General features: G+C 40.1%; 2 protein-coding genes across 8 annotated transcripts in view; one reads left to right on the top strand and one right to left on the bottom strand.

The window, feature by feature from the left end:
• LOC116569631 (retinitis pigmentosa 9 protein) overlaps window positions 1–6,924 on the bottom strand; it is a 177,383-nt gene extending 170,459 nt beyond the window's left edge. For 3 of the 5 annotated variants that reach the window (XR_004277110.1, XR_004277111.1, XM_032306013.1), the window contains exons 1-2: window positions 6,650–6,924; window positions 5,893–5,940 (exon numbers count right to left, since the gene is read on the bottom strand). Coding sequence is in view for 3 of the 5 variants with exons in the window: in XM_032306013.1 (XP_032161904.1) it covers window positions 5,893–5,940; window positions 6,650–6,909 (308 nt within the window). In the remaining 2 variants the exon portion in view is untranslated. Of the gene's footprint in view, window positions 1–1,869; window positions 2,102–5,892; window positions 5,941–6,489 lie in introns of those variants that run through there. The other 2 variants (XM_032306016.1, XM_032306014.1) reach the window with 2 other exon arrangements.
• Window positions 6,925–6,931: 7 nt separating this feature from the next.
• Window positions 6,932–24,026, top strand: part of BBS9 (Bardet-Biedl syndrome 9) — a 446,163-nt gene continuing 429,068 nt past the window's right edge. For 2 of the 3 annotated variants that reach the window (XM_032305996.1, XM_032305993.1), the window contains exons 1-2: window positions 6,932–7,580; window positions 20,368–20,488. In XM_032305996.1, coding sequence (XP_032161887.1) covers window positions 20,377–20,488 — 112 coding nt within the window. In that variant the 5' untranslated portion in view covers window positions 6,932–7,580; window positions 20,368–20,376. The remainder of the gene's footprint in view (window positions 7,581–20,367; window positions 20,489–24,026) is intronic. The other variant, XM_032305995.1, reaches the window with a different exon arrangement.

The raw sequence follows: 24,026 nt of genomic DNA, 5'->3' as shown, positions 1-24,026 counted from the left end.
AACTAGATGAAAAACAACAATTGTGCTAGAAATCAAAACAAATCACAAAACATCTTTTGGTGCAAACGTAAACAATACCGAATAGTTAAAATAATGTTAATAGCAACTATTGAGTTAACAAAAATTATAAGGGAGCTATATTAGAAGGATGGATGCAAGAATGGTAGGGAAAGAAAACTAAAACCTCATGTATGTGACATGAGGTTTACAGGTAATGGTTATTGTTCAATCTAAAAAAGCAGCTTAAACATATAATTTGGAAATAAGTAGTTAAGTCCTAGAAGAAAAAAACTGTTTCCTTATTGTAAACTTGGTTGGAGGGAGGGTTGAAGGGAGGGTATGGGTGACTACAGAACATGGATGTGAACCACTACTTTTTGAAATTAGTGCCTTAGTACTATTTGATGTTTAAATTAAAGTATTACTCTAACAATAAAAGTCCCTGAATTAGCCAAACCAAATATGTCAGCAGCCCAGAAAGTTTAAATCCCTGTAGTGGAAAAATCCCACTGATTTGGGAATCAGACGCCTGGGTCCCTCTTTATTTTTGCTTGTTTACAGGTCAATGTATCCTTGATCAAGTTATTTAACTGCTGAACCTGCATTTCCTCATCTGCAAAAGGAGGTTATAATCTCTCTGACATCTATGAGTGCTCTGTGAGCTACAAAATAAATGTATAGTGTTAACCACTATCTGGTGTCCCACTGTTAAAGATACCCAGGGTCAGAGTGGGCTGTGTGAAGCTCAGGCTTGTACTAGGGAAAGATATTTGAACATCTGCATTGCATAGGACAGGACCACAGAGGGCCCAAAGGGGCCAGGACTGGGGGCACTAGCAATGTAGAGCCTGTATCCTGTAACCACTGCCTCACTGGGGTGAAATTCAGCTCAAGGGTCACACTGAAAAGAGCAGGCCAGCCTCCAACAGTGCAATGCATTTTGTGTTAAAGCTCCCAGGTTAATTATAAAGAATCTGAGTCCTTTGCGGATTATTCCTTACATCATAGCTTAGGTAATGCAAGTGCCTGAAATAGAATCGAAGTATGTATGGAAGAACTCCGTGAGCACCAATCTTACAAGTCTGCCAGCTAACTACAGAGACAGAATCACAGAAAAGAACTGAAAGGTCATGACTCCACCTCCTACCTGAGGTTTCAGTCTCCTTTCCAATCCGCCCTCCTCCCGCGGCTTCCAGACTCTCTCCCTGATCCCGCTGGAGCTGGGGGCGCACCGCGCCCCTTTCGGTCAGGCCATGCTGACCAGCAACCCCAGGAGACTCTGGTCCTAATTCTTTTGGCTGAGCTGGAATTGGCCTCTTTGTAGCCCCCACCCGTCTTGCTGGTAAAAGCCCTCAGGACTAAAGAGAACACTCTTCCGTCTTTGGGATCTTTAGGGACAGGTCTGTCACCCCATTCTCCAGCCCTCTCCTCCCCACTGCACTAACGGTAGAGGACGGCGTGTTCTCTTCCCTTCTCAGCCGCAGGTGAAGAGAATGGGGGGTTATCCGGTGCCCGGCGGGCCCCGTGAACCGACCACCCTGAAAGGGCAGGACGGCAGCGCTCACCGCACCTGCCGCGTGTTCAGTCCCCAATTCCCCACCCAGCGACCACGGAGTGCCGCACGGTCCTCAGCGCCATGCAGAGCCGCGGCCGCACGACCTCGGGCGGGGAATAAAGCCCGAGCTCCCCTGCCGGGCCAGGCCGCTCGGCGCGCCGGGGGAACGGCCCTTCCCTCCCCGCGGAGGCGCGACTGCAAGTCCGGGCGCCAGCGCCGCACGGGTCCCCGGGAACCCAGCCTCCCGCGGCCCCGCGGCGCCGGCTCACCGCGACCCAGCGCCTCTCGGAGGAGCGGGGGCGGCGGGAACTCACAAGGACTCCAGGTGCTTGAGCTGCTGCAGCTGCTGCGCGTCGTGCCGCCGCCGCTTCTGCTCCCGGCGCCGCTGCAGCTCCTGCTCGGCCGGCTCCCGCGGCCGCCGCACTCCCCCGGTCCCCGCATCGTCGCGCCCCGGCCGGGACGACATCGCGGCCCGCCCGGTGAGGTGGCCCGGCGGCGCACCTCAGGCGGCTGAGGCGGCGAAGACGGCACTTCCTCCACGCCGCGGCCGGCCGGGCCCGCAGCGCCCCCTCCCGCCGCCCGCCCGAGTAGGGCCCGCTGTCCCCGCCGAAGCCTCGTGGTCCCCGCCTCCCGTCAGGCCTCCCCGCCGCCTCCGGTGTAGTGGCCCCAAGTCTGCGCTGGGAGCTCCCGGGCCCCGCCGCTAGGCCGACCGGGGTCGGAGCTCGCCCCCTAGCGGCGGCCGCGAGCGGGGCGGTGGAGGCCTGCGGGACAGCCGGGGAGCACCGCCCCCTCGCGCGCGCCCCTCCCCTGGGAGGACCCGGGGACCCGAACCCGGAGGCTTTGCAGCCCCCCTGGCTAGACACTGGCTGTGATACTTGGTGCTGGGGTTCACCCAGCTTTGAAGAAAGCAAGACATCTCAGAGTAATTCTCTAATTTTCCAGCGCTTGATTAAGACAGAGCCAGCCTGCAGTCTATCTTGACAAGGTTTGGGTACCGCGCGGAAGGCTGTAGACACTGAGCGCTTTTTATGTGCTCATCACTGAGCTGAGCCAGTAAGAAAAGTTGATTTAGGGGCGCCTGGGTGGCTTAGTGGGTTAAAGCCTCTGCCTTCGGCTCAGGTCATGGTCTCAAGCCCCTGGGATCAAGCCCCACATCGGGCTCTCTGCTCAGCAGGGAGGCTGCTTCCCTTCCTCTCTCTCTCTGCCTGTGTCTCTGTCTACTTGTGATCTTTCTCTCTGTGTCAAATAAATCAATAAATGATCTTAAAAAAAAAAAAGAAAAGTTGATTTAATCTTTAAAAACTTACTAAGTGCTGTTATTACCTGTATGTATTACCCTTCTTTTATATTTTATAGATAAGGAGACCGAGAGAGTTAAATAGCATGCCCAAGGATGCAGCAGTAGAAGTCATGGAGCCAGGCTGCGAATTGTTAAAGTGCTTAACTAGGTTGTATTTTGTAAATGCATCTGATATGTGAAGTTCCGCTCAGTATTTAGCTTTAACATAATGGAAGAAACCACAAAGGAAGTAAAAGTAATAGGATAGGGAATATTCCCCCCAAATGTGGCATTCAATATGGTTAATACTTAAGGTATATAAGAAATTGCTTCGTATTTATTAGAGAAAATCCAAATGAAGGAATGCACAAGGGCTACGGACAGAAACACAGTATTACACTGATATGTCCTAGAGCTTGGGAATTAGGTTCTCCCCCTAGAGGGAAGAACTGGTGCATAAAGCATCTAGTAGATGATGCAAGTTACTTGAACCAGTTAGTGCCCCATAAATACCCTGGCTGTGAGGTGCTTAAATCTGGTTTTCTGGGTCTCCTAGAGGTTTGATGAACGACCTGATTCCATTAAAACTAGTTTTTGTTTAATCAGATAGAATGGATTCTGTTGTCTGTGACTAAAGAACTCTGTCAGAGACAATGATTGCAAAGTTACTTTTTTAAAAGGATTTATTTATTTATTTGACACAGAGAGAGATCACAAGTAGAGCTGCAGGCAGAGAAAGAGAGAGAAGCAGGCTCTCCACTGAGTGGGGAGCCTGATGCAGGGCTCGATCCCAGGACCCCAGGATCATGACCTGAGCAGAAGGCAGCCGCCTAACTGACTGAGCCACCCCGGTGCCCCAGTTTTGTTTTGTTTTGTTTTTTTAAGATTTTTATTTATTTGAAAGCAAGAGAGAGAGCGTGGCGGGGGTGGTGGTTTATAGAACCAGAGTGGGAGGGAGAAGCAGAAGCAGACTCCTGGCTCATGCAGCACTCCATCCCAAACCCCTGGGATCGTGACCTGAGCCAAAATCAAGTCGGTTGCCTAATAACTGAGCCACCCAGGTGCCCCATAAAGTTAGTGTTTAAAATAAATCTGGATGTCCTGATACTAAAGGAATATAATGGTAGTATAATTCATTATTTAGAAACATAAGGTTTTCTTCTTACACTTTAGAGCCTCTTACAGTTCTCACACATGAGAAGTGAAGATACTCAATAACTCAGTCTGTGAATGGTGAAGTTCTTGGTCCCAGCTTGTGTGCAAGTCCCTGCTACTGGTGTGATTCCATATATCTGAGCACTTTTTGTCTATGTTTGAGGTGAGCTTTCCTGGGTCCTGATAGTATCAGGGCCCATGGAGTTTCCTGAGCAAGAACCCACTCACTAATGGTCATAGGCCTCAGGCACCCAAGCTTGGCCAGCTGCCAAAGCCACCCCAGGAGGGAAGGAAGCATTCCAGTCATTTGGTTGGTGTGAGCGACTCAGATTTATCTCTGGTATGCGCTAGGGAGTCGTCTGAACTCTGGGGAGAGCCAGAAGATGTAAGGTTATAAAGGTGAAGGAAAGAGCTAATAAAAATTTCAAAAACATTCATTTATTCATTCATCAAACACTGAATTAGACCTGCTGTGTGAATGTGTTCTGAGTCTGGAGGAGAAACCTGTCTCTGCCTTTGTGGAGCTTACATAAGAAAAATGTTGAACTGACAATTACCCATATCTTAAAATTTCAGTTATGATCAGTTCTATGGAGATGTATAGGGGTACTTATTCTAGTGGTGGCCCACGAAGCCTTCCATGGGGAAGGGAAATATCAGCTGAGTAGAAGCTGGTGGAGCAAAGGAAAATATCCCAAGAGGCAGAGTAGCCTGTGGAAAAGGGGCTTCATGTACAGAAGAAATTGAGAGAGAAGGCAAGTGTGGGGCTGAAGCCTGGGGAGCAAGGAGAAGAGTGATGAAATGAGGCCGGAGAGGCAGACCGGACAAGACTTTCCAGATCTTGTAGACCTTGTGAAGTACTGGATCTTATAGTAAGTGTGGTAGGAAGGTAATGAAGAAAATAAAGTTGGAAGAAGTCATTATCATACTGGAATTTTAAACATTTCTCTAGCTACCACATGGTCCCATACTATGTGATGCCACACATATTCTGCAGCTATTGATGTGCCAAATATGCCTTTTTGACATTCATTCATTCTAGAAATATTGATTTGGACTGATAAATGCTATGTTCATGTTGTTCAAATTTGGGGTCAAGAGTCATTAGAGGATTGTGAAATCCACTCAGGGAATTGGCAGCAATATCATAAACCATGAAATAAAAAAGGAAAGAATAGAAAGTAGAAGTATCAGAGGGCATCACATGTAAATAAGTTAGGTATTATCTTTCCAAATTAATTTTGCCCTATGAGTTAAAGCAAAAAATAATTGAGATCTGTGTTGTGAATATTTAATGATCCAACATGCTTCATATAGTGTCTGGTACATATATTTATTGTGTACCTGGCTCAATAAATTATTGGCCTTGGTAACAGGTATAGTCCTTTATGTCTCTAATATGCATGAGGTTTAGTATAGTCCTTTATGTCTCTAATATGCATGAGGTTTAAAAAAAATAACATCTGTTGGGTGGGCAGTTCTGCTTTGGGGTTACTTGATGGATCTCTGCAGTTAGTTAACTCTGCTGGGTTTGGTTGGTCTAAAATGACCTTATTCATGTATCTAGAGGAGCAGTGGAGATGACCTGACATGTTTCTCCTCATTCAGCAAGCTTCTACAGGTCAGTCACATAGAAGTGGTTGCAGTATCTTCAAGAGAAGCATGTGAGAGAGAAGCACTTTTTGAAGCTTCGCTTTCATTATATTTACTAATGTTTCATTGACCAAAGCAAGTTAAATTTAGATGTAAGGGTAGAGCTACAAAGTCACATTGTAAAGAAATGGCCACACAAAGATGGAAAAAAACTACAGCTATTTTTTTTTTAAACTCTTGCACTCATTAGGAGGAATTATGGCACCCAGTTGTTGAAAATAAGCTTTTTATGCCAGAAATGATAAGTTACCTGAGGTTTCCCAGCAAATAGTATTCTTCACACTGTCCCATGCTGTCACTGAAATAGAATGAATTTGGATATCAACCCTTCCTCCTGTCACAAGGAATATGTTTTTTTAAAATGAAGTAGTTACATATCTTGGTGGGTTGAAATATAAATTGGTAGTTCAAGATAATTTTTTCTTTTTCCTTCTCTCTCTCTCTCTTTTTTTTTTAGTAGGCTCCATGTCCAGCATCGAGGCCAATATAGGACTTGAACTCATTCATTATACTCAGATCAAGACCTGAGCTTAGATACAGTCAGCTGCTTAACCAACTGAGCCACCCACGCACCCTCAAGGTAATTTTCACACAGTATTTTATTATATGATTTAAAAAAATCTTTTATTCTAGGGGCACCCCTTTGGTTTTGAAAACAAAGATGAAAAAAAAATTAAAAAAAAAACTGGCATTATTATTATGTTCAATTATAAAATCGAACATTTACCTACCTATATGCCAGATAATCCACTCTAAGGTCTATGCTCAAGAGAGACTGCACAAGGGATCAGGAGACATGTATAAAAACCTCAGAGCAGCACTTTTTCTCCTAGGAAAAGATAAGCACCTGGAAATTGTTCAAATGCTCCACCGCCTCCACGATGTTGGTCTTCCGCCCCTGTCTTCCTCTTCAAGGTGAATGTGTCCTGGGCCAGCACTACCCAGCCACCGGGCCTCGCACACTGGCTCTCGCTCCTGCCACCTGGCCACCGCCGCCTGGTCCATACCTTTGCCTCCTTGGCCTCCGAGCGGGAAAAGTAACTGTTTCTGGAGGATGGGAAGCGCGAGCCCGCGGAGGAGCGCGGACGCTCCGCCCCTCCTGAGCGAGCCTCGCCCCCGCGCGAAGCCCCACCCCGCGCGCTGACACGCGGGACGGGGATGGCGTGGGGGGGCGTGTTCTGCGTCCACAGCGGAGGCGGGAATCTGGTCTTCCTGGGACCCTATTTCTGAGGAACTGTCCAAGGACGGGAAAGGGAATGGTATTCATTATCTCTGTGCTAATGAGGACCAGGGAATGGTTCACTCCAGCCCTCTCCTTTAGAAATCTGATCCCGACCGGACCGAAGCAGGAAAAGTCTTCTGCCTTCCACCCTCTCAGCCGCTCTGGACTACAATCCCCAGAAGGCGTCGGAGCTCGGAGGACTGACTTGCGCAGCGGCGTTCGTTGTAAAGTGCTATGACAACAGGGCGAAGACGGCTTGGAGTTAGGCGGGAGTGGGGAGTTGTCTCTTCCGCCGTTGCTGTCCTCTGTCTGCTACATCCCACTGATTGCCTCCCTCACCATTTCCTCCTCTTTGTGAGAAGCAGGACTTGCCGTTGTTGTGGCCTGCGTGGTCTCTTCCAAGGGATTGATGCCGTTTTCCCTGCGTGTCTACGGGGTTGACACAGAAAGGATGCAGGTTTACTCCTTGTGGGTGTCGCTCCAACTTTGTGGGGTTGGTGGTGCTCCCTGGTGAGGCTCTTTCTCTCCGTCTGGGACGTGGAACAAGTTGGAGCAGGGGAACGACAGGGAGTAGTGAAGCGAGGGTTTGCTTTGCTCTGCACCCTCCATTCTTGCTCTCGTCGTTTCAGCCCTGGGACCCTGGCAGGCGTTCTTCAAGGGAAATCTCCGGAGAGTTCGAGGAAAGGTGGGGCAGGACCCACCGGATTGAGCATCAGGTAAGAGTATGTCCGAAATTAAACACTGGGAGCGTAAATGCCCTTTCTGTGTTTTGTTTTGTGGGCAAGATCGATCCGCTGATGCCACGGAATGGTTTGGGGGGATATATTGGATGATATGTTTCTTAGGAATGATGTCTGCATTAAAAATAAAAACGCAACTAGGAGCACAAAGTGTGAAAATCTTGTGAACATTTTTGAGAAAGGCTGATAAATTTTTTTCAAGATTCCATTCAGGAATGTCACGTGGTGCACTAGCATCGTCTTCCCATGACACTTCAGTAGGTCTTGTGAGCCAATGGTCAAAGCAATTCTCAGCCTGTGACTGCAGTAGGATGCATGCGCTAATACCCTCTAATTCTTGTAATAGGATTATTGCTTCTCCTTCTTTCTCTATATTGCAGACCACAGCAGTTTAGATACACTGAGCTGATTTTTATCAGCACTTTCTTTCCCTAATTAAGTCCTACAATTGACTTCAATTTCCCGAGAAATTAATAGTTTTTGTTTTGTTTTTTTTTGCCACCTCACTTTTACTTTTACTTTAAACATGAAACCACGTCACACACCTACACAACTTGAAGATGCTAGGAGGAAAACTATAGGTCATAACTAAAGTTGTTAGAAATATGTAAAGAGAATAATTACAGGGATTTTTGTGTGTGTGTTCGTGTGTGAATAGACTAAATCCTTATTTAGAAGAACTTTAAAAACTTGAAAATAATTTATAAATTGAGTTTAAGGAATTTTTCATTTTGTGGAATTGTGTGTAGTTGCTCTTAAAGTACATCCACACACTTACATTTTTGGTACAAGTTCTTGGTGGAAACATTTATTGAAGGGGCAAAAATCCTATATCATAGTATATAGTAGTTGTTAATGTTACATGTTTTGATGTATCTAGCAAGTCTTATCCCTCAGAATAAAGACTTTCAAATATTTCTCAAAAATTATTGAAACAAAAAAAATTATTGAAATACATGATGTTATTATAAAACATCCCTGTCAATTATCATTTCAGTGAAAGTTTACTGTCATTTTAAATTTTTAAACATTTTAAAAAAGATTTTATTTATTTATTTGACAGGTAGAGATCATAAGTAGGCAGAGAGGCAGGCAGAGAGAGAGAGGAAGGGATGCAGGCTCCCCACTGAGCAGAGAGCCTGATGTGGTCCTCAATCCCAGGACCCTGAGATCATAACCTGAGCCGAAGCTAGAGGCTTAACCCACTGAGCTACCCAGGTGCCCCTGTCATTTTAAAAAAAATGTCCCGTTTAAATATTCAATCCAGAAGTTCAGACTGGCATGGTTCAGAGTACATTCCACCACCACCACTTCTATTACTACTACTAAGTTACTAATGGCATTTATTTGACACTTAGATTGAGTACATCCTATGGTTAAGCAGTTACATGTGTTAGGCTATTTATCTTACCACTCCCCAGAACAATTAGGAGATTAGAAGGTGAGGGACTTGTTTAAAGTCACTCTTCTGACAAATGGAATGGAAAAGGGAACCCAGATATGTTTTAACTCCCTCTCCTATGCTCTTTTATTGAAAATTTTAATACTAATTGCTTATAATATTGTGTTCAAAAGCAGCATTCTTGGGGCACCTGGGGCATCTGCCTTCTAATCCACATATTCTCTCTCTCTCTCTCTCTTTTTGAAAGGGAGAGAGAAGAGGAGGAGTAAAGGGGTGGGGAGAGAGAGAAAGAGAAAAAGAAATAATTTTAAGCAGTTTCTGTGCCCAGTGTGGAACCAAACTCGGGGTTCAGTGTCACAACCCTGAGATCATGACCTGAGCTCAAGTCAAGATTGGATACTTAACAGTCTGAGCAATCCAGGTGCCCCCAAATTTTCTTTCCATAGGATTCTTGGGGTAATCTTTGTTGCAGCAATTCTTCTAGTCATCCTTCTATGTTGTAGGACTAGGCCAATGGGGTGTTAAAACATCCATATCTTAAATGAAGACTAAATCTCACTAAATTTATTTTTAAAGATTTTATTAATTTTTTTGAGGAGAGAGAGATCACAAGTAGGCAGTGAGGCAGGCAGAGAGAGAGAGAGAGAGGGAAACAGGCTCTCCCCTGAATGGGGAGCCCAATGCAGGGCTCAATCCCAGGACCCTGAGATAATGACCAGAGCCCAAGGCAGAGGCTTAACCCACTGAGCCACCCAGGCACCCCTAAATCTCAGTAAACTTTGCTGTGAAAGATAATGTATGTAAGTAAGTATTAAAAACAAGGAAATGTTAAGTGTGGAAGAGTATTTCTGGAGTTTAGGGGTTAAAGAGATTATCTTCTGTTTATTCTAATGAGACATAAGAAATCAATCACTTGTGGTCATAGGTATGGACCTTTTAAACCTACAAATAATTGTTTTCTAGTCATCCTTTAAAAATTAAATTAGGTGGGAGTGCCTGGATGGCTCAGTTGGTTAAGCATCTGCCTTCAGCTAAGGTCATGATCCCAGGGATCCACCCCTGTGTGCAGCTCCCTGCTCAGCAAGGAGTCTGATTGTCCTTCTGTTCTCCACCCCTCATGTTCTCTCTCTCTCAAATAAATAAATTTTTTAAAAATTTATTTAGACGTATGAAAATACTTTCTTGCAGTTTTAACTTGCCGTGATTTCAATTAGTATCAACAGAGTATACCATTTTAGTCTTTGTGGGGTGTTTAGGACTTTGGAATAGACAGTCTGCTTTGGGATGCTACTTCTATTACTTACTAGTTGTGACCTCTTGGGTGGGTTTTTAACCTCTCTGTATTCAGGGATACCTGAATAGTACTACGTGCCTTTTACTTTGTAGTTCTGTTTTGAAGATTAAAATAGAGTATTTGCAAAGCACTTAGAACACTGCCTGGGACTTAGTAAATGATTAGTAAGTGTTAGCTATTATTTTCCTTTCTAGTGAAGGGAGGTGATAGCTATTGAAAACCTGATTTTTGGTTATTGTTTTTCATTTACTTAAAACAGAAAATCCCTGAGGACCTGGAAGTCTACATTGAATGAAAGGGGATAAAATGCAAATCCTTGTTTCTTATTTTTATTCAAGGCAGTTAACTAAACCAGATGAAAAATCAGTTCATACATATTTAATATTTTGTTATTCAGCATCCTTTTTTGTTTTTGTAACAGGAAGTCCAAGTTTCACAGCTAAAAAATGTCTCTTGTTTCTCCTATATAATTTGTACAGTTCAGTGTTACTTTTGTGTATTCACAGATATGTGCAGCCATCACTTGCGTTGCGGTCAATTTTAGAATATTTTCATCACTTCAGAAAGACTCCTCTCATCCTTTACCTGTAACTTTCCTGTCCTTTTCTTCCCACTGGACCAAAGCAGCACTAATTTACTTTCTGTCTGTATGGATTTGCCTATTATATACATTTTATTTATTTATTTATTTATTTATTTGTATGCTTATTTATTTTTAGTTGAAGTAATAGTAATACAATATTTAGTTTGAGATGTATTTTATACATTTTATATAAACGGAATCATAAAATATGTTGCCTTTAGTGACTGGCTTCTTAGAATAATGTTTTCAAGGTTCAGCCAAGTTGTAGTATATGTCAGTACTTTTTTATTGCTGAATAACATTCCATTTTATGGATCTGCCAACATTGTGTTTATATATTCATCAGTTGGTAGATATTTGGATCATTTCTACCTTCTGAATAGTATGAATAATGCTAATATAAGTTTTCATGTGTAAGTTTTTATGTGGACATATGTTCTCATTTCTCTTGCGACCTTGAACTGGAATTACTGGATCATATGATTACTCTGTTTAATTGTTTGAGGAGTTGCCAGATCACTTTCCAAAGTGGTCATACCATTGTACATTCCCACCAGCCGTGTATGAGCATGTTGATTTTTCCACATTTTTGCCCAAACTTGTTTCTATCTGACTTTTTGATTCCAGCTATCGTAGTGGGTATGATGTGGTATCTCATTGTAATTTTGATTTACATTTCCCTGTTGGCTAATGATGCTGAGCATCTTTTCTTGTGTTAATCAGCCATTTTTATATCTGGCTTGGAGAAATATTTATTCAGATTCCTTGTCCATTTTTAAACTGGGTTTCTGTCTATTATTGAGTCATAAGTGTTCTTTGTATGTTACAGATATGTGTCTTTAAAAAATTTTTTAAAAATTTATTTGTGAGAGAGAGAGAGAGCATAAGCTGGAAGAGAGGGAGAGGGAGAAGCGGGTTCCCTATTGAGCAGGGAGCCTGATGTGGGGCTCAATCCCAGGACCCTGATATCATGACCTGAGCTGAAGCAGATGTTCAACTGACTGAGCTACCCAGGCACACCCAGATATGTGTCTTTTTATCAGAGATATGATTTGCAATATTTTCTCCCATTCTGTCGTTATTGTTTTCACTTTCTTAGTGTTGTTTGAAGTTTAAAATTTTGGTGACTTACGCTTTTGGTGTCAAGTTTAAGAATCTATCACAATATCTAATATCATGAAGATTTACTTTTAAGTTTTCTTCTAAGAAGTCTTCTAAGTGTTTTATAGTTTTAGTTATACATTAGCATACAGAAAGGTCTTTGTTTCATTTTGAGTTGGGTGTTTTTTTTTTTTTTTTTAATATGATTTGAGGTAAGGGTCCAACTTCATTCTTTCTCATGTTGTTATCTAATTATCCAAGAACCATTTTTTGCAATTTCTCATTGAATGGTCTTAGCATCTTTGTTGAAAGTCAGTTTACCATAGGTGTATAAACTTATTTCTGGGAGCACCTAGTGGCTCAACAGGTTAAGCCTCTGCCTTCAGCTCAGGTCATGATCTCAGGGTCCTGGGATCAAGCCCCACATGGGGCTGGCTCTCTGCTCAGCAGGGAGCCTGCTTCTCCCTCTCTCTCTGCTTGCCTCTCTTCCTACTTGTGATCTCTCTGTCAAATAAATTAAAATCTTTAAAAAATTATTTTTATTTTTATTTTTTATTTCTGGATGCTCCATTCTTTTCTATTTATCTATATGTCTAGCCTTATGCAGTACCATACTATGCTGAATACTGGTGTTTTGTAGTTAGGTTTTGAAATGGGAAAATCCTCCAACTTTGTTTTTTTTTTAAGATTTTTATTTATTTATTTGACAGAGAGAGAAAGATCACAAGTATGCAGAGCAGCAGGCAGAGAGAGGGGGAAGCAGGCCCCCTGCTGAGCAGAGAGCCTGATGTGGTTCTCCATCCCAGGACCCAGAGACCGTGACCTGAGCTAAAGGCAGAGGCTTAACCCACTGAGCCACCCAGGCGCCCCAAATCCTCCAACTTTGTTCTTCTTTTTTAAGATTGTCCTGGCTGTTTTGATTGCTGGGAATTTTTTTTTTTTAAACATTTATTTGAGAGAGAGAGAAAGTGTGTGTGTTAGAGAGGGGGAGAGGGAGAGAGAATCTCTAGCAGACTCTTGGCTGAATGATGAGCCTATATACAGGGCTGGATCTCATGACCCTGATATGCCCTGAGCTGAAATCAAGAGTCAAGAAGCTTAATTGACTGAGCCACTCAGGCGCCCCACTTTCTGGCAATTCTATATCAACTTCAAAATAAGGTTGTCAATTTGTACGAAGAAGCCATATGGGAATCTGATAAGGATTGCACTGAACCTGTGGATCAATTTGGGAAGTATTGGTTCTTAATAATGTTATAACTTCATGGACATGAGATATTTTCTTTTTTATTTAGATCTTTAATTCTTTCAACTGTGTTTTATAGTTTTCATCATATTTGCTTTATGCTTGTTTTGTTAAATTTACTCCTAGGTATTTTATTCTTTTGGATGTTATTGTAAATGCAATTGTTATTTAAGTTTCAATTTTTGGATTGTTCATTGCAAATACATAGAAATGCAGTTGATTTTTATGTATTAATACTTTTGTATCCTTCAATCTTACTTAACTTGTTCATTTACTCTAATAGTTTTTCACCAAATTTCTTAGGAATTTCTATACACCAGATTGTGTCATCTGTGAGTAAAGATAGTTATACTTCTTCCTTTCCAGTCTGGGAGCCTTTTAGTTCTTTTTCTTACCTAATGGCCTGACTTAAAACCTACAGTACAGGGACGACTGGGTGGCTCAGTTGGTTAAGCAGCTGCCTTCGGCTCAGGTCATGATCCCAGCATCCTGGGATCGAGTCCCACATCGGGCTCCTTGCTCGGCGGGGAGCCTGCTTCTCCCTCTGCCTCTGCCTGCCATTCTGTCTGCCTGTGCTCGCTCTCTCCCCCTCTCTCTCTCTGATAAATAAATAAAATCTTTCAAAAAAAAAAACAACAAAAAACCTCCAGTACAATGTTGAATAGAAGTCGTGAATATGGACTCCCTACTCTTGGGTCTGATCTTAGCAAAAGAGCATCTAGTCATTCATCATTAAGTATGTTATAAGCCATGGGTTTTGCATAAATGTCTGTTATCAGTTTGAGGAAGTTCTGTTTTATTCCTAATGTTTTAAGTATTTTTATAATGGAATAGTGTTGGATTTTATTTTATCAGATGCTTTTCTCAAGTTGAGATGATAGGGTTGTTTTTAATTTTTGTTTTTGTGGGTAGTTTTTTGATTTAGATTTTCTTTTTCATCTTTAGTCAGCAACAGATAGCTGGAATCAAGGTGAATAATGCTGATGTCCTGCTCCTTGCGGAAAGATAATTCTCTGACTGGGAGTTATGAGGAGAGGGTGCCTCTATTCTTGGCTGTACCAGTCTGGAGTGGAGTTTCTATCTTGTTTTGAGCCTGGAGTGAGGAGATAAGGAGTGAACATTGTTTTTTTTTTTTTAAATACTACAGACTCTTAATTTTCTTACTGAGTTTTAGTAGATTTTTTGTTTCTTTATTTTCTATATAGTCTTAGGACAATTTCCAGAGACTTTAAATGATTGTTTTAAAAAATAATTTTTTCCAGTTTTGCTGGGGGGTGGGTCCATGGAGCTTCTCATATGTCATTCTGAAAGTGAAATCCTCTGAAATTTTTAAATTTTCAATTGTATAGCATAATGCTTATGGGAGACATACTTATGTTATCAAAAGATTTGGTGAGGGTTCCAGTAGATAACAAAGTACTCTGTAAGACTATTAAAGAGTAAGTTAAAAAGTTATATACAAGCATATTGGGAATAAAACTGCTGTGTGCAAAGAGAAAAATTTTTAAAGATTTTATTTATTAATTTGAGAATCACCTGGGGATATTGTTTGAGGTGGGGCTGAGGTTTTGCATCATAAGCTCTTGGGTGATGGTGGTGGTCCATGGACTACACTTTGGGTAGCAAGGAGCTAAACAATATAGGAAAGAAGGGCTTAAGCAATTAATGAAGTGGAAGGTGACTAAAGAGAAACTGATAGAACAGGAGAAAGAGGAAGGAACTAAATGTTGCCTGTGTTATTTTGTCAGCAGGAATAGATCTTAAATTTTATGATTGCAGTTCTTGAAGAATTAGTGCTTCATAACATTCCCATTTACAGACAATGTTGGAGAGTTAGTTTTTCATATTGGAGGGTTTTTTCATTTTTATTTTAGCAAGCTGAACAAATTTGTTCATTAACTAAGATTTTTGAGTCCACTTTCACATAATAGCGATTTTTTCCCTGATGCAATCATGTGTGTTTGTAGTCATTTTTATTTTTTAAAAAAAGATTTATTTATTTGCCAGAGAGAGAGAGAGGGAGAGAGAGAGAGAGAGAGAGACTGAGCACAAGCAGGGGGAGTGGCAGGCAGGGGGAGAAGTAGGCTTCCCGCTGAGCAGGGAGATAATGGGGGACTCAATTCCAGGACCTTAGGATCATGATCTGAGCCGAAGGCAGCTGCTTTACTGACTGAGACACTCAGGTGTCCCTCACTTTAATTTTTTATATATTATTTAATAGCATTGATGGAAAAAACTCTTCTCTATGACCATTATTGGGTGTTTAATATGGTCTCTAGGCATTTCCCATGAGGTTCTCCACATGAGGGGAAAGATACCCCTTTGGATATTTAGATCTTCTCTTCCTATTTTCTCTCCTTGAGATTCCTTTTAAACTGGCTGACGCAGAATGTATACAAAGGATCATACCTGTTGGTTAGTCTGTTGTTTCTATTTTTGACTATGTCTCCAAATGGAGTTTTGATCCCTAGCTTTCATTCTTTATGACATATCAGCATCATAGAGCTGGCCACTCTCTTTCTAGAAAACCTTTTCCCCCATTTCCTTCCAGAAGGCACACTCCTGGTTTTCCTTTGGTATCATTGGATGCCCCTCTTCAGTTTTCTTTTCTTTTTTTACCCTGGCCTCTGACCACAGAGCCCAGTTTTTCTTCCTTGGAAGTTTGTGTCCGATTTCCTCCAGGACTCCAACCCTCTGCCCCCACAGCCCAGCCTCATGTACCTTTTCTCTTTTTTCATTATAATTTTTATTCTTTCACTGTAATAAATCATAGCCATGATGGTAACTATATGATGAATGCTGTGAGTCCTCCAAGTGAGTCTTTGAGTGCTTTTGAATTTGGGTAATATTCTGCTGTGGGCTGCAGGCGAATTATGTATCTTTATACTGATACTCTAATAGTGTGTAACAACTTTCCATATGTATCTGGAGTATATAATGAAAATATATGGCACTTTTGAAGTACTGTTACTTTCCTCTTAAATAAAAAAAAGTTTAGTAAAAGTGTAATAAAGTGTTTGTTACATATTTTGTATACTTGCTGCCAGGTTTAGTCATCTGGCAATCTGTATGGTTATATAATGCCATTAGTAATAACGAGTGTTGCAGATGTTTTTCAGAAACTCTCCCACATGTGTTAAAACTCATTATAGGCTTATTTACCTGCTGTGTTTTTTCCCCTTCACTTCCATCAACACTTTGCCGTTATCTAATTATTTTTTTAGTGGAAAGAGAGGCCTTGGATGGAGTTTTTTTTTTTTTTCCTGTTTATTTCTTTAAACTTGGCATCTGAAAAAATATTATACTCACATAGAAATTATAAAAGTAATGATTTCCCAGTGGCAGCAGAACAATTATCAAACTGCTAAATTGATGTTAGTATAATACTATAACTAAACTATAAATCTTGTTTTAAAAATATCTTATTTAGATTTCACTAGGTTTTACATTACTTACACTTTTCTTCTTGGAATATAGCTCAAAGAAATTAAAATTTATCCCATGAAACCACCACCAAAATCAGGGTTCGGAACTTTTCTATTATTCCAAAGAAATTCCTTCTACTAGCCCATTAAAGTCACCCCTCCCCTTAACCCTGGCAATCACTGATCTGTTTTCCATCCATTTAATTTTTTCATTTTGAAAATGTTATAGAAATGGGATTATTTAATATGTGATCTTTTGGGATTAGGCTTTTTTTTTTTTTTTTTTTTTTCCACTCAGCATAATGCCCTTGAGATCCATCCAGGTTGTTATTTCATTTAAAAAAATTGCCAAGGGGCGCCTGGGTAGCTCAGTGGGTTAAGTCTCTGCCTTTGGCTTTGGTCATCATCTCAGGGTCCTGGGATCGAGCCCCACATCGGGGGGCTCTGCTCAGTGGGGACCCTGCTTCCCCCTCTCTCTCTGCCTGCCTATCTGTGCCTACTTGTGATCTCTCTGTCAAATAAATAAATAAAATCTTAAAAAAATTGCTGAGTTTTATCTGTGGTAAGGATTTTCCATAGTTTATTTGTTCACGCATTGAAGTACATTTGTTTCTTTTCTTCAATGCAGGTTATAAAAAAATATATCATAAAAAGGGTAAAAACTGTGGCAATGGCTAATGTTTATTGAGTGCTTATATCTGGCAAGTATTGTGCTAATAATACTGTGTTCCTTTTTTCCCCAACTAAAAGTTTTTATTTTTGATTTTCAATTGTGATAAAATATACATAACGTAAAATTGCCATCTTAACCATTTTTAAGTGTACATTTCAGTACTGTTAAGTACATTCACATTTTTGTGCAACCAGTTTCCAGAACTCTTCACCTTACAAAACTGAATCTCTATACCCAATAAATAAAAGCTCCCCACTTCTTTCTCACCCCAAATGTGGCAAACACCACTCTACTCTATGAATTTGGTTACTCTAGATACTTCATATAAGAGGAATTGTGCCATATTTGTTTTTGTGACTGGTGTATTTCACTTAACATAATGTTCTCAAGGTTTATCCATGTTGTTGCATAGGTCAGAGTTTCCTTCCTTTTTAAGATATTCCATTGTATATATATATATACCACATTTTGTTTATTCAGTCATTCATTGATGGACCTTGGTTTGCCTCTACCTTTCAGATACTGTGAATAATGCTGCTATGAACATGGGAGTACAAATATCTCTTTGAATTCTTGTTTTCGTTTCTGTTGAATAGATACCCAGAAGTGGAATGGGTGGATCATATGGTAATTTATATTTTTATTTATTTATTTGTTTGTTAGTTATTTTATTTTATTTTAGAGGGAGAGAAAGCAGGGAAGAGGGGTGGAGGAGAGGGAGAGCGAGAATCTTAAGCAGGTCCCATGCCCAGCACGGAGTACAGCAAAGGACTCGATCTCACACCCTGAGATCATGACCTGAGCTGGAATCAGCAGTTGGATGCTTAACTGACTGAGCCACCCAGTAGTCCTGGTAATTTATATTTTTAATTTTTTAAGGAACCACCATAGAATTTCCATAGTGGTTACAGTCTTTTAGATTTTCACCAACAGTGCACTAGGGTTCAAATTACATTCCATCCTTGCCAACACTTGTCTTTTTCTAGGTTTTTTTTTGGGGGGGGGGTTGTTGTTGTTGTTGTTGTTGTAGCTGTCCTAGTGGGTGTGAGGTGGTATTCCATGTGTTTGTGATTTGCGTTTCCCTAATAATTAGTGATGTTGAACATTGTTTCACATGCTTTATGGCCATTTGTATATCTTTGGTGAAATGTCCTTTGCCCATTAAAAAAATTTTTTTTGTTGTTAATGCGTATGGTATGGGTTCTTTATGTATTGTGTATGTTAACCCTTTATGATATGTAATTTGCAGATATTTTCTTCCATTCCATAGATTATTTCTACTGTGTTCTTATTCCTGACAACATCTTTCTTTATTTTATAGATGAGGAAACTGAAGTATAGAGAGGTTTGGTAACTTTTAATAACCCTCCACTGATTTAATGATTTGTATGGAACTTGGATTCAGGTTTGCACTAGTCCTTCTCCAGAGTCTGCACTTTTCACTACCACATGATTCTCAGCTAGTTCCTTGGCAAACTTAATGAAAGCAAGTAGTCTTGCTTTCTGTGATTAGCCTATGTGGAAGGCCTGCTTTAAGAAGATTGATTTAGATATTTTTAAATGTATAGCTGATCCTCATTATTTGCAGATTACCTATTTGTGAGTTTACCTATTTGCTAAAATTTATTTGTAATATTAAAATCAATACTCATGGTGCTTTTGGGTGATTTGTGGTCATGCACAGAGTGGCAAAAAATTTGAATCACTTATTCCCAGCAGATATCAACCATAGGAACTGCCTACTTGTTTCAGCTCTTACACTATAAGCAAGAGTCCTTTTCAGGGCCTGCTTAGTGTCATGTTTTCCATATCTCTGTGGTTTGGTTTTATTTATTTGTTTGTTTTAATTTTTATTGCTTAAAAAGGTCCCCAAATATAATAGTGAAGGGTTTTAATGTTCCTAAGTGTGAGAAGGTTGCCACGTACCTTATAGAGAAAATGTATGTATCAGATAAGCTTCCTTCAGGTATGAGTTATAGTGTTGTTGACTGTTGAATTGAATGTTCGTGAATTAATAGTATATTAAAGTATCTTTAAACAGTGACTCACAAAAACAAAGTTATGTATTGAATGGTTCATGAAAGTATTGTAATTGGAGGTTCACAAGAGCCCAACTTTTTCTATTTCCCCTACGAATAGTAGTATGGTATTTGCTAATTCAGTGTTTGCCTCAACCGTATAGAATTGGATGTTTTTGAATAAGGAATATTGACTGCATTTCCCAACATTTATTTAAATCAGTGTAGCAGGAAGGAAAGGCTCATTTATATTGAATAAATGAACTCTCATAGAATCCCAGGGTGTGGGATATTTGTTTTGTAAATCAAGAGGTTCAGTGGGTTTTCACATTTACCATATTAGTAATTCAATAGTAGATGTTGCTGGTATATCCTCATTCTAGATGAGGAATTAAAGCATAGAGAGGTTTTGTGGGTGCTTAGTGATATAGTGGTATAAATACATCCACACTCAGTTTTACTTGTTCTTTTTTAGGGTGAATTTCCCTCTTCTGCTTTGCCTTTCTACAAATAGAATGGGGAAAGCGTGCGAATGCTTTTTGAGTACCTATAATGTACCAGCTTCGTGTTAGTCATTTGATTTCATTTGTTCTTCTCAGCAGTTCATTGTGACTAGAGATGCTATGGTTTTTCCAATGACCAAAATGAAGGAAAATTAGGTATTTTGCTAAGGAATTATGTACTAACTAGTGCTGTTAGAATTTGAAACTTGCCTCCAAACAAGTTTTTTGATACTTTTTGTCATTTTCTACCAAATGTTCCAGAAAAGAGAACTGACCCAACATTTATGTATAAAATTTTTCAGACTGACTCTCCAATGGTGTTGCAAAACATCTGATTATGTTTTCAGCTGTTTGGATTTGTGGTTTCACATATTTCTGCAAAATATAAAAAAAATAAATTCAGAAATGTTTTTCTTAACATTGTCCAAGTTTAATTTGCTATGCATTAAGAGATAATTAATTTATAATTCTTGGTGTGAGGTAGATTTTTACTATAAATAAATGTTTTCTTTTTCTAGTGAACAAAAATGTCTTTATTTAAAGCCCGTAATTGGTGGTCTACTGTTCTGGGAGAAAAAGAAGAATTTGATCAAGGCTGTTTGTGTTTGGGTGATGTTGACAATACTGGAAATGGACAAGGTAAGCAACTTATTACTATGCATCTTGGAGCAAAGCTTTACTGAGAAAAATAAAAATGACTTCATTTTTAAAAGTATACTTATACATTTTAAAGTATACTTACACAACTTAAGTGAACTGTCATAATTATGCCCTAATTTTGAAGGTAGTTTCCCTTATAATATTTAGGAGGTAGCAGGCTGATAAATACAGTTCTTCTGTTTTGCTCTTTGTGTTTTTCTGGTTTGTGTTGATTCTGTCATGTGATTCGGAACTGAAAAAATATTACAAGGCAATATTTAATTTGTTTTCATTTGTTATAAAACTTTTCATTTTTTTGCAAAATTAGGTAGAGCTACTAAAATATTATTAATTTTGAAGTTTTTTAAGAAATTATTTTCAAGGAAAATTATACATTTAAAATTTGAATTTGAAAGCCATTCATATCAGAATGGAAAAATTATTCTAGCTCTATTTGTTGGTAGAAAACAATTATTAAATCATTGCTTTTATTTTCATTTTCATATTATGAAAAACCTCCCCCTTCAATGCTTGTATTCTTCAGGTTATGGTCCTAAGATTCTTTCCATCTTATTCCACCTTCTTTCCCTGTGCATTTTCACACATTCTCAGGGCTTCAAATACAACCAGTATATGGCTCACTTCAAAATCACTACCACTGGGGCACCTGGGTGGCTCACTCGATTAAGCATCTGACTTTTGATTTTGACTCAGTTCAAGATCTCAGTCATGAGATAGAGCCCTGCATTGGGCTTTGTGTTAGGCCTGGAACCTGCTTAAGATTCTCTTTCTCCCTCTCCCTCTACCCCAACCCTGCACTACATGCATACTCTATTTCTTAAAAAAAAAAAAAAAATTGTTAATAAAAATTAAAAAAAAAATCACTACCTCTATTCTGCCTACTAGACAGTTCTATCTCAAATAGAGCATGTCCCAAACTACTCTCATTTATCTCCCGTCCTATAAGATCAATGAGAATTTTCCTTAAACTGTACTATGTCACCACTCAACTTTGGAGCTTATCAAAAATTGCAGACACAAAAGCCCAGCCTTCCAATCCACCTTCCAGCAAATATGACCTTATAGGAGCTATATATCTAAGATAGAAAAACTTCATATATAACAATCATCCCAGAAGATGATGATACTGGTAGTCCAAGCTTTGAGAAATGAGAGGCAATTTTTTTTCTATGTGGGACACACACATGAAATGATTTTTGTATAGTAACCTTGGGAAAATAGAGGAAACTTCTCACAGCTGGCCACAAATTGGGAGGAAGCACACTGGTAACTGATAACCCTCTTCTGGCACCCCAGTAAAGAGCTCTAATAGAAATGATGAGTGAACAGTAAGCTATTCAGACAATCAATCAGGAGTTTCCAACAAACTTGATCTTTTGTTAGTTTGGACATGGGTTTGAAATTGTTCTCTTTGACATATATTTTTTTAGCTTGAGTATTCTGTATTGCCAAATAATAAAGGAATTTATTTTATTTTATTTTATTTTAGTGTCAACAAACAGGCAGGAGACAAGGTTGATAATCTTTGAGGAACCTCTCAGGACATCCTCTGAGTATAAGACCTTACCATCTCCTATTAGTGGAAGGACAGAGCCCAGATTTTCCTTAGAAATAATTCAGGTGCTCAGTACAGCTTAGTACCTCCCATTCTTCTTTGCCAATATAATTTGTGTTCTCCATGAGGGTGGATGAGTGGGCACAATGGTAACAAAATCTAGATTTGCAGTCAGTGTAGGAATGGAGGTGGGGAAGACTGAATGTTTATGGCCCTTTAAAGAAACTTAGCTATGAAGGGAAGTGGGAAAAATTCAATATATAGCAGAGAGGATGTATTAAAGCAGGGATGGGGCATTTGATTGACTTGGCCGGTGGAATATGTGACTCTTAATCCCAGGATTGTAGTTTGACCGCCATGTTGGGTGTAGGGATTATTTAAAGATGGAATCTTAAAAAAAAAAAAAAGAGCAGGGATCGAGAGTGACAGTAAGAGATGGGATCAGGTGTGCGTATGGAAGGTGTGAGAACTTTTCTTTCACTGCGACAGAAGGCAAGAGGGTAAGAATGAGTACAGAAGAAGAGAAATTTGCAGGTCATTTGGAGTGATCAGAATGAAAAGATGGTATTAAGCATCTTGAAATTGTTTTAGGCCAAGCCAACTTGATATGTAGAAGGATTCCTTGCTAATCTTGAGATCCCAGTTGAAATTAGACACCATGCATTTAAAGCTGTACTTACTTTCTCGTTCTCAAGATTCAGATTCATGGGAGAAATAGTAAGAAGTGGGGGTGGGTGGGAGAGTCTGAGTGGTCCACTTTAGATTCCATGCCAGCTTGTAGCCTGAGGAGAGTTTGCTAGAAGAATCCCAAGTGGGAAACACATAAAGCTGACTGAAAAATAGCTAATAAATTTATCTTTTAGCTATTCAGCATTTATGCCTCACGTGGGGCAGCTGTCCCTTGTACAGCTGCACAAGCATGTGCTCTTACCCCCACTGCAGTGGTAAAGAACAATGTGCACCTACTGCTTCAGAGGCACTTTCAGGAAGGCCCGGCTCTGCAAGTCCAGGGTCTTTGGGTGATATCCCTTTTCCTTGTAATTTAGTCATGATCACGTTCCAATATTCTGTTGCCACTAGACTAAGTTGTATGTACAATCTGTGTTCAAACTCATATGTAATAGTTGAGGAAGAGAAGGAAAAATTTTAAGATTAAGATTATCGAATGGAAAAAATTATATGGTAACTTAAAGAAATCATATCGGGGGGATACCTTCTGTTTTGTATCTGGTTATTGGGCTGTATACTATGCTACTTTCTTTCTTTCTTTTTTTTTTTTTTACTTTACCTACCTTCCATCTGGTTAGGGCTCTTGGTCTTGAGTAGAGATGGAGGGATCAGAGAATTGGTCTAGGTGAGTATTCCTGAGGGATCTAGAACATTAATGCTTGCCTAAAGAGGAATATAGTAGTTTCATTTACTACTGATCCAGACAGTATGGGGAAGGGTCCTTGGAGATCCCTGGGTTTCACGCATATTTCTTTCAGCCTCCTTTGGCTCTTATGAGACAATGTTGAGGTAGCCCTGGTTCCTGCAGTTTGGATTGTGGCAGTACATATAAAGATATATGCCTATTCCTGTCCAGTAAAAGCAAACTGTTTCCGTTGGTATTAGAAAGGAGAAAATGCATTATTAAGGTCTAGAACTGTATTCAAGCAGGGTTTTATTAGTTGGCTTCAAGAAAGACAAGATGTGAAATAATAGAAGAATTTGGGGTTATTCTTTAAGTTATACTGATCAACCCTAACTTCTCTATATTGACAGTTTTGGTAATTAAGCAGGTATGTGGTAAGAATGACCACATATTTCTATTGAACCTTTTTGGCATTGAATTTTGAGAACTACCCCAAATCAGGCCTAGCAGTGGTATGTATGTATATATGTAGGCCCCCTGCCCAGTGTGGAGCCCAACATGGGGCTTGAACTCACATCCAGGAGATCAAGACCTGAGCTACAACCAAG

The sequence above is a fragment of the Mustela erminea genome, chromosome 11 (genome assembly GCF_009829155.1).
Source record: "Mustela erminea isolate mMusErm1 chromosome 11, mMusErm1.Pri, whole genome shotgun sequence".
Lineage (NCBI taxonomy): Eukaryota > Metazoa > Chordata > Mammalia > Carnivora > Mustelidae > Mustela > Mustela erminea.
Note: the sequence above shows the minus strand (reverse complement) of the source record. Positions and strands in the feature narration are given on the sequence as shown.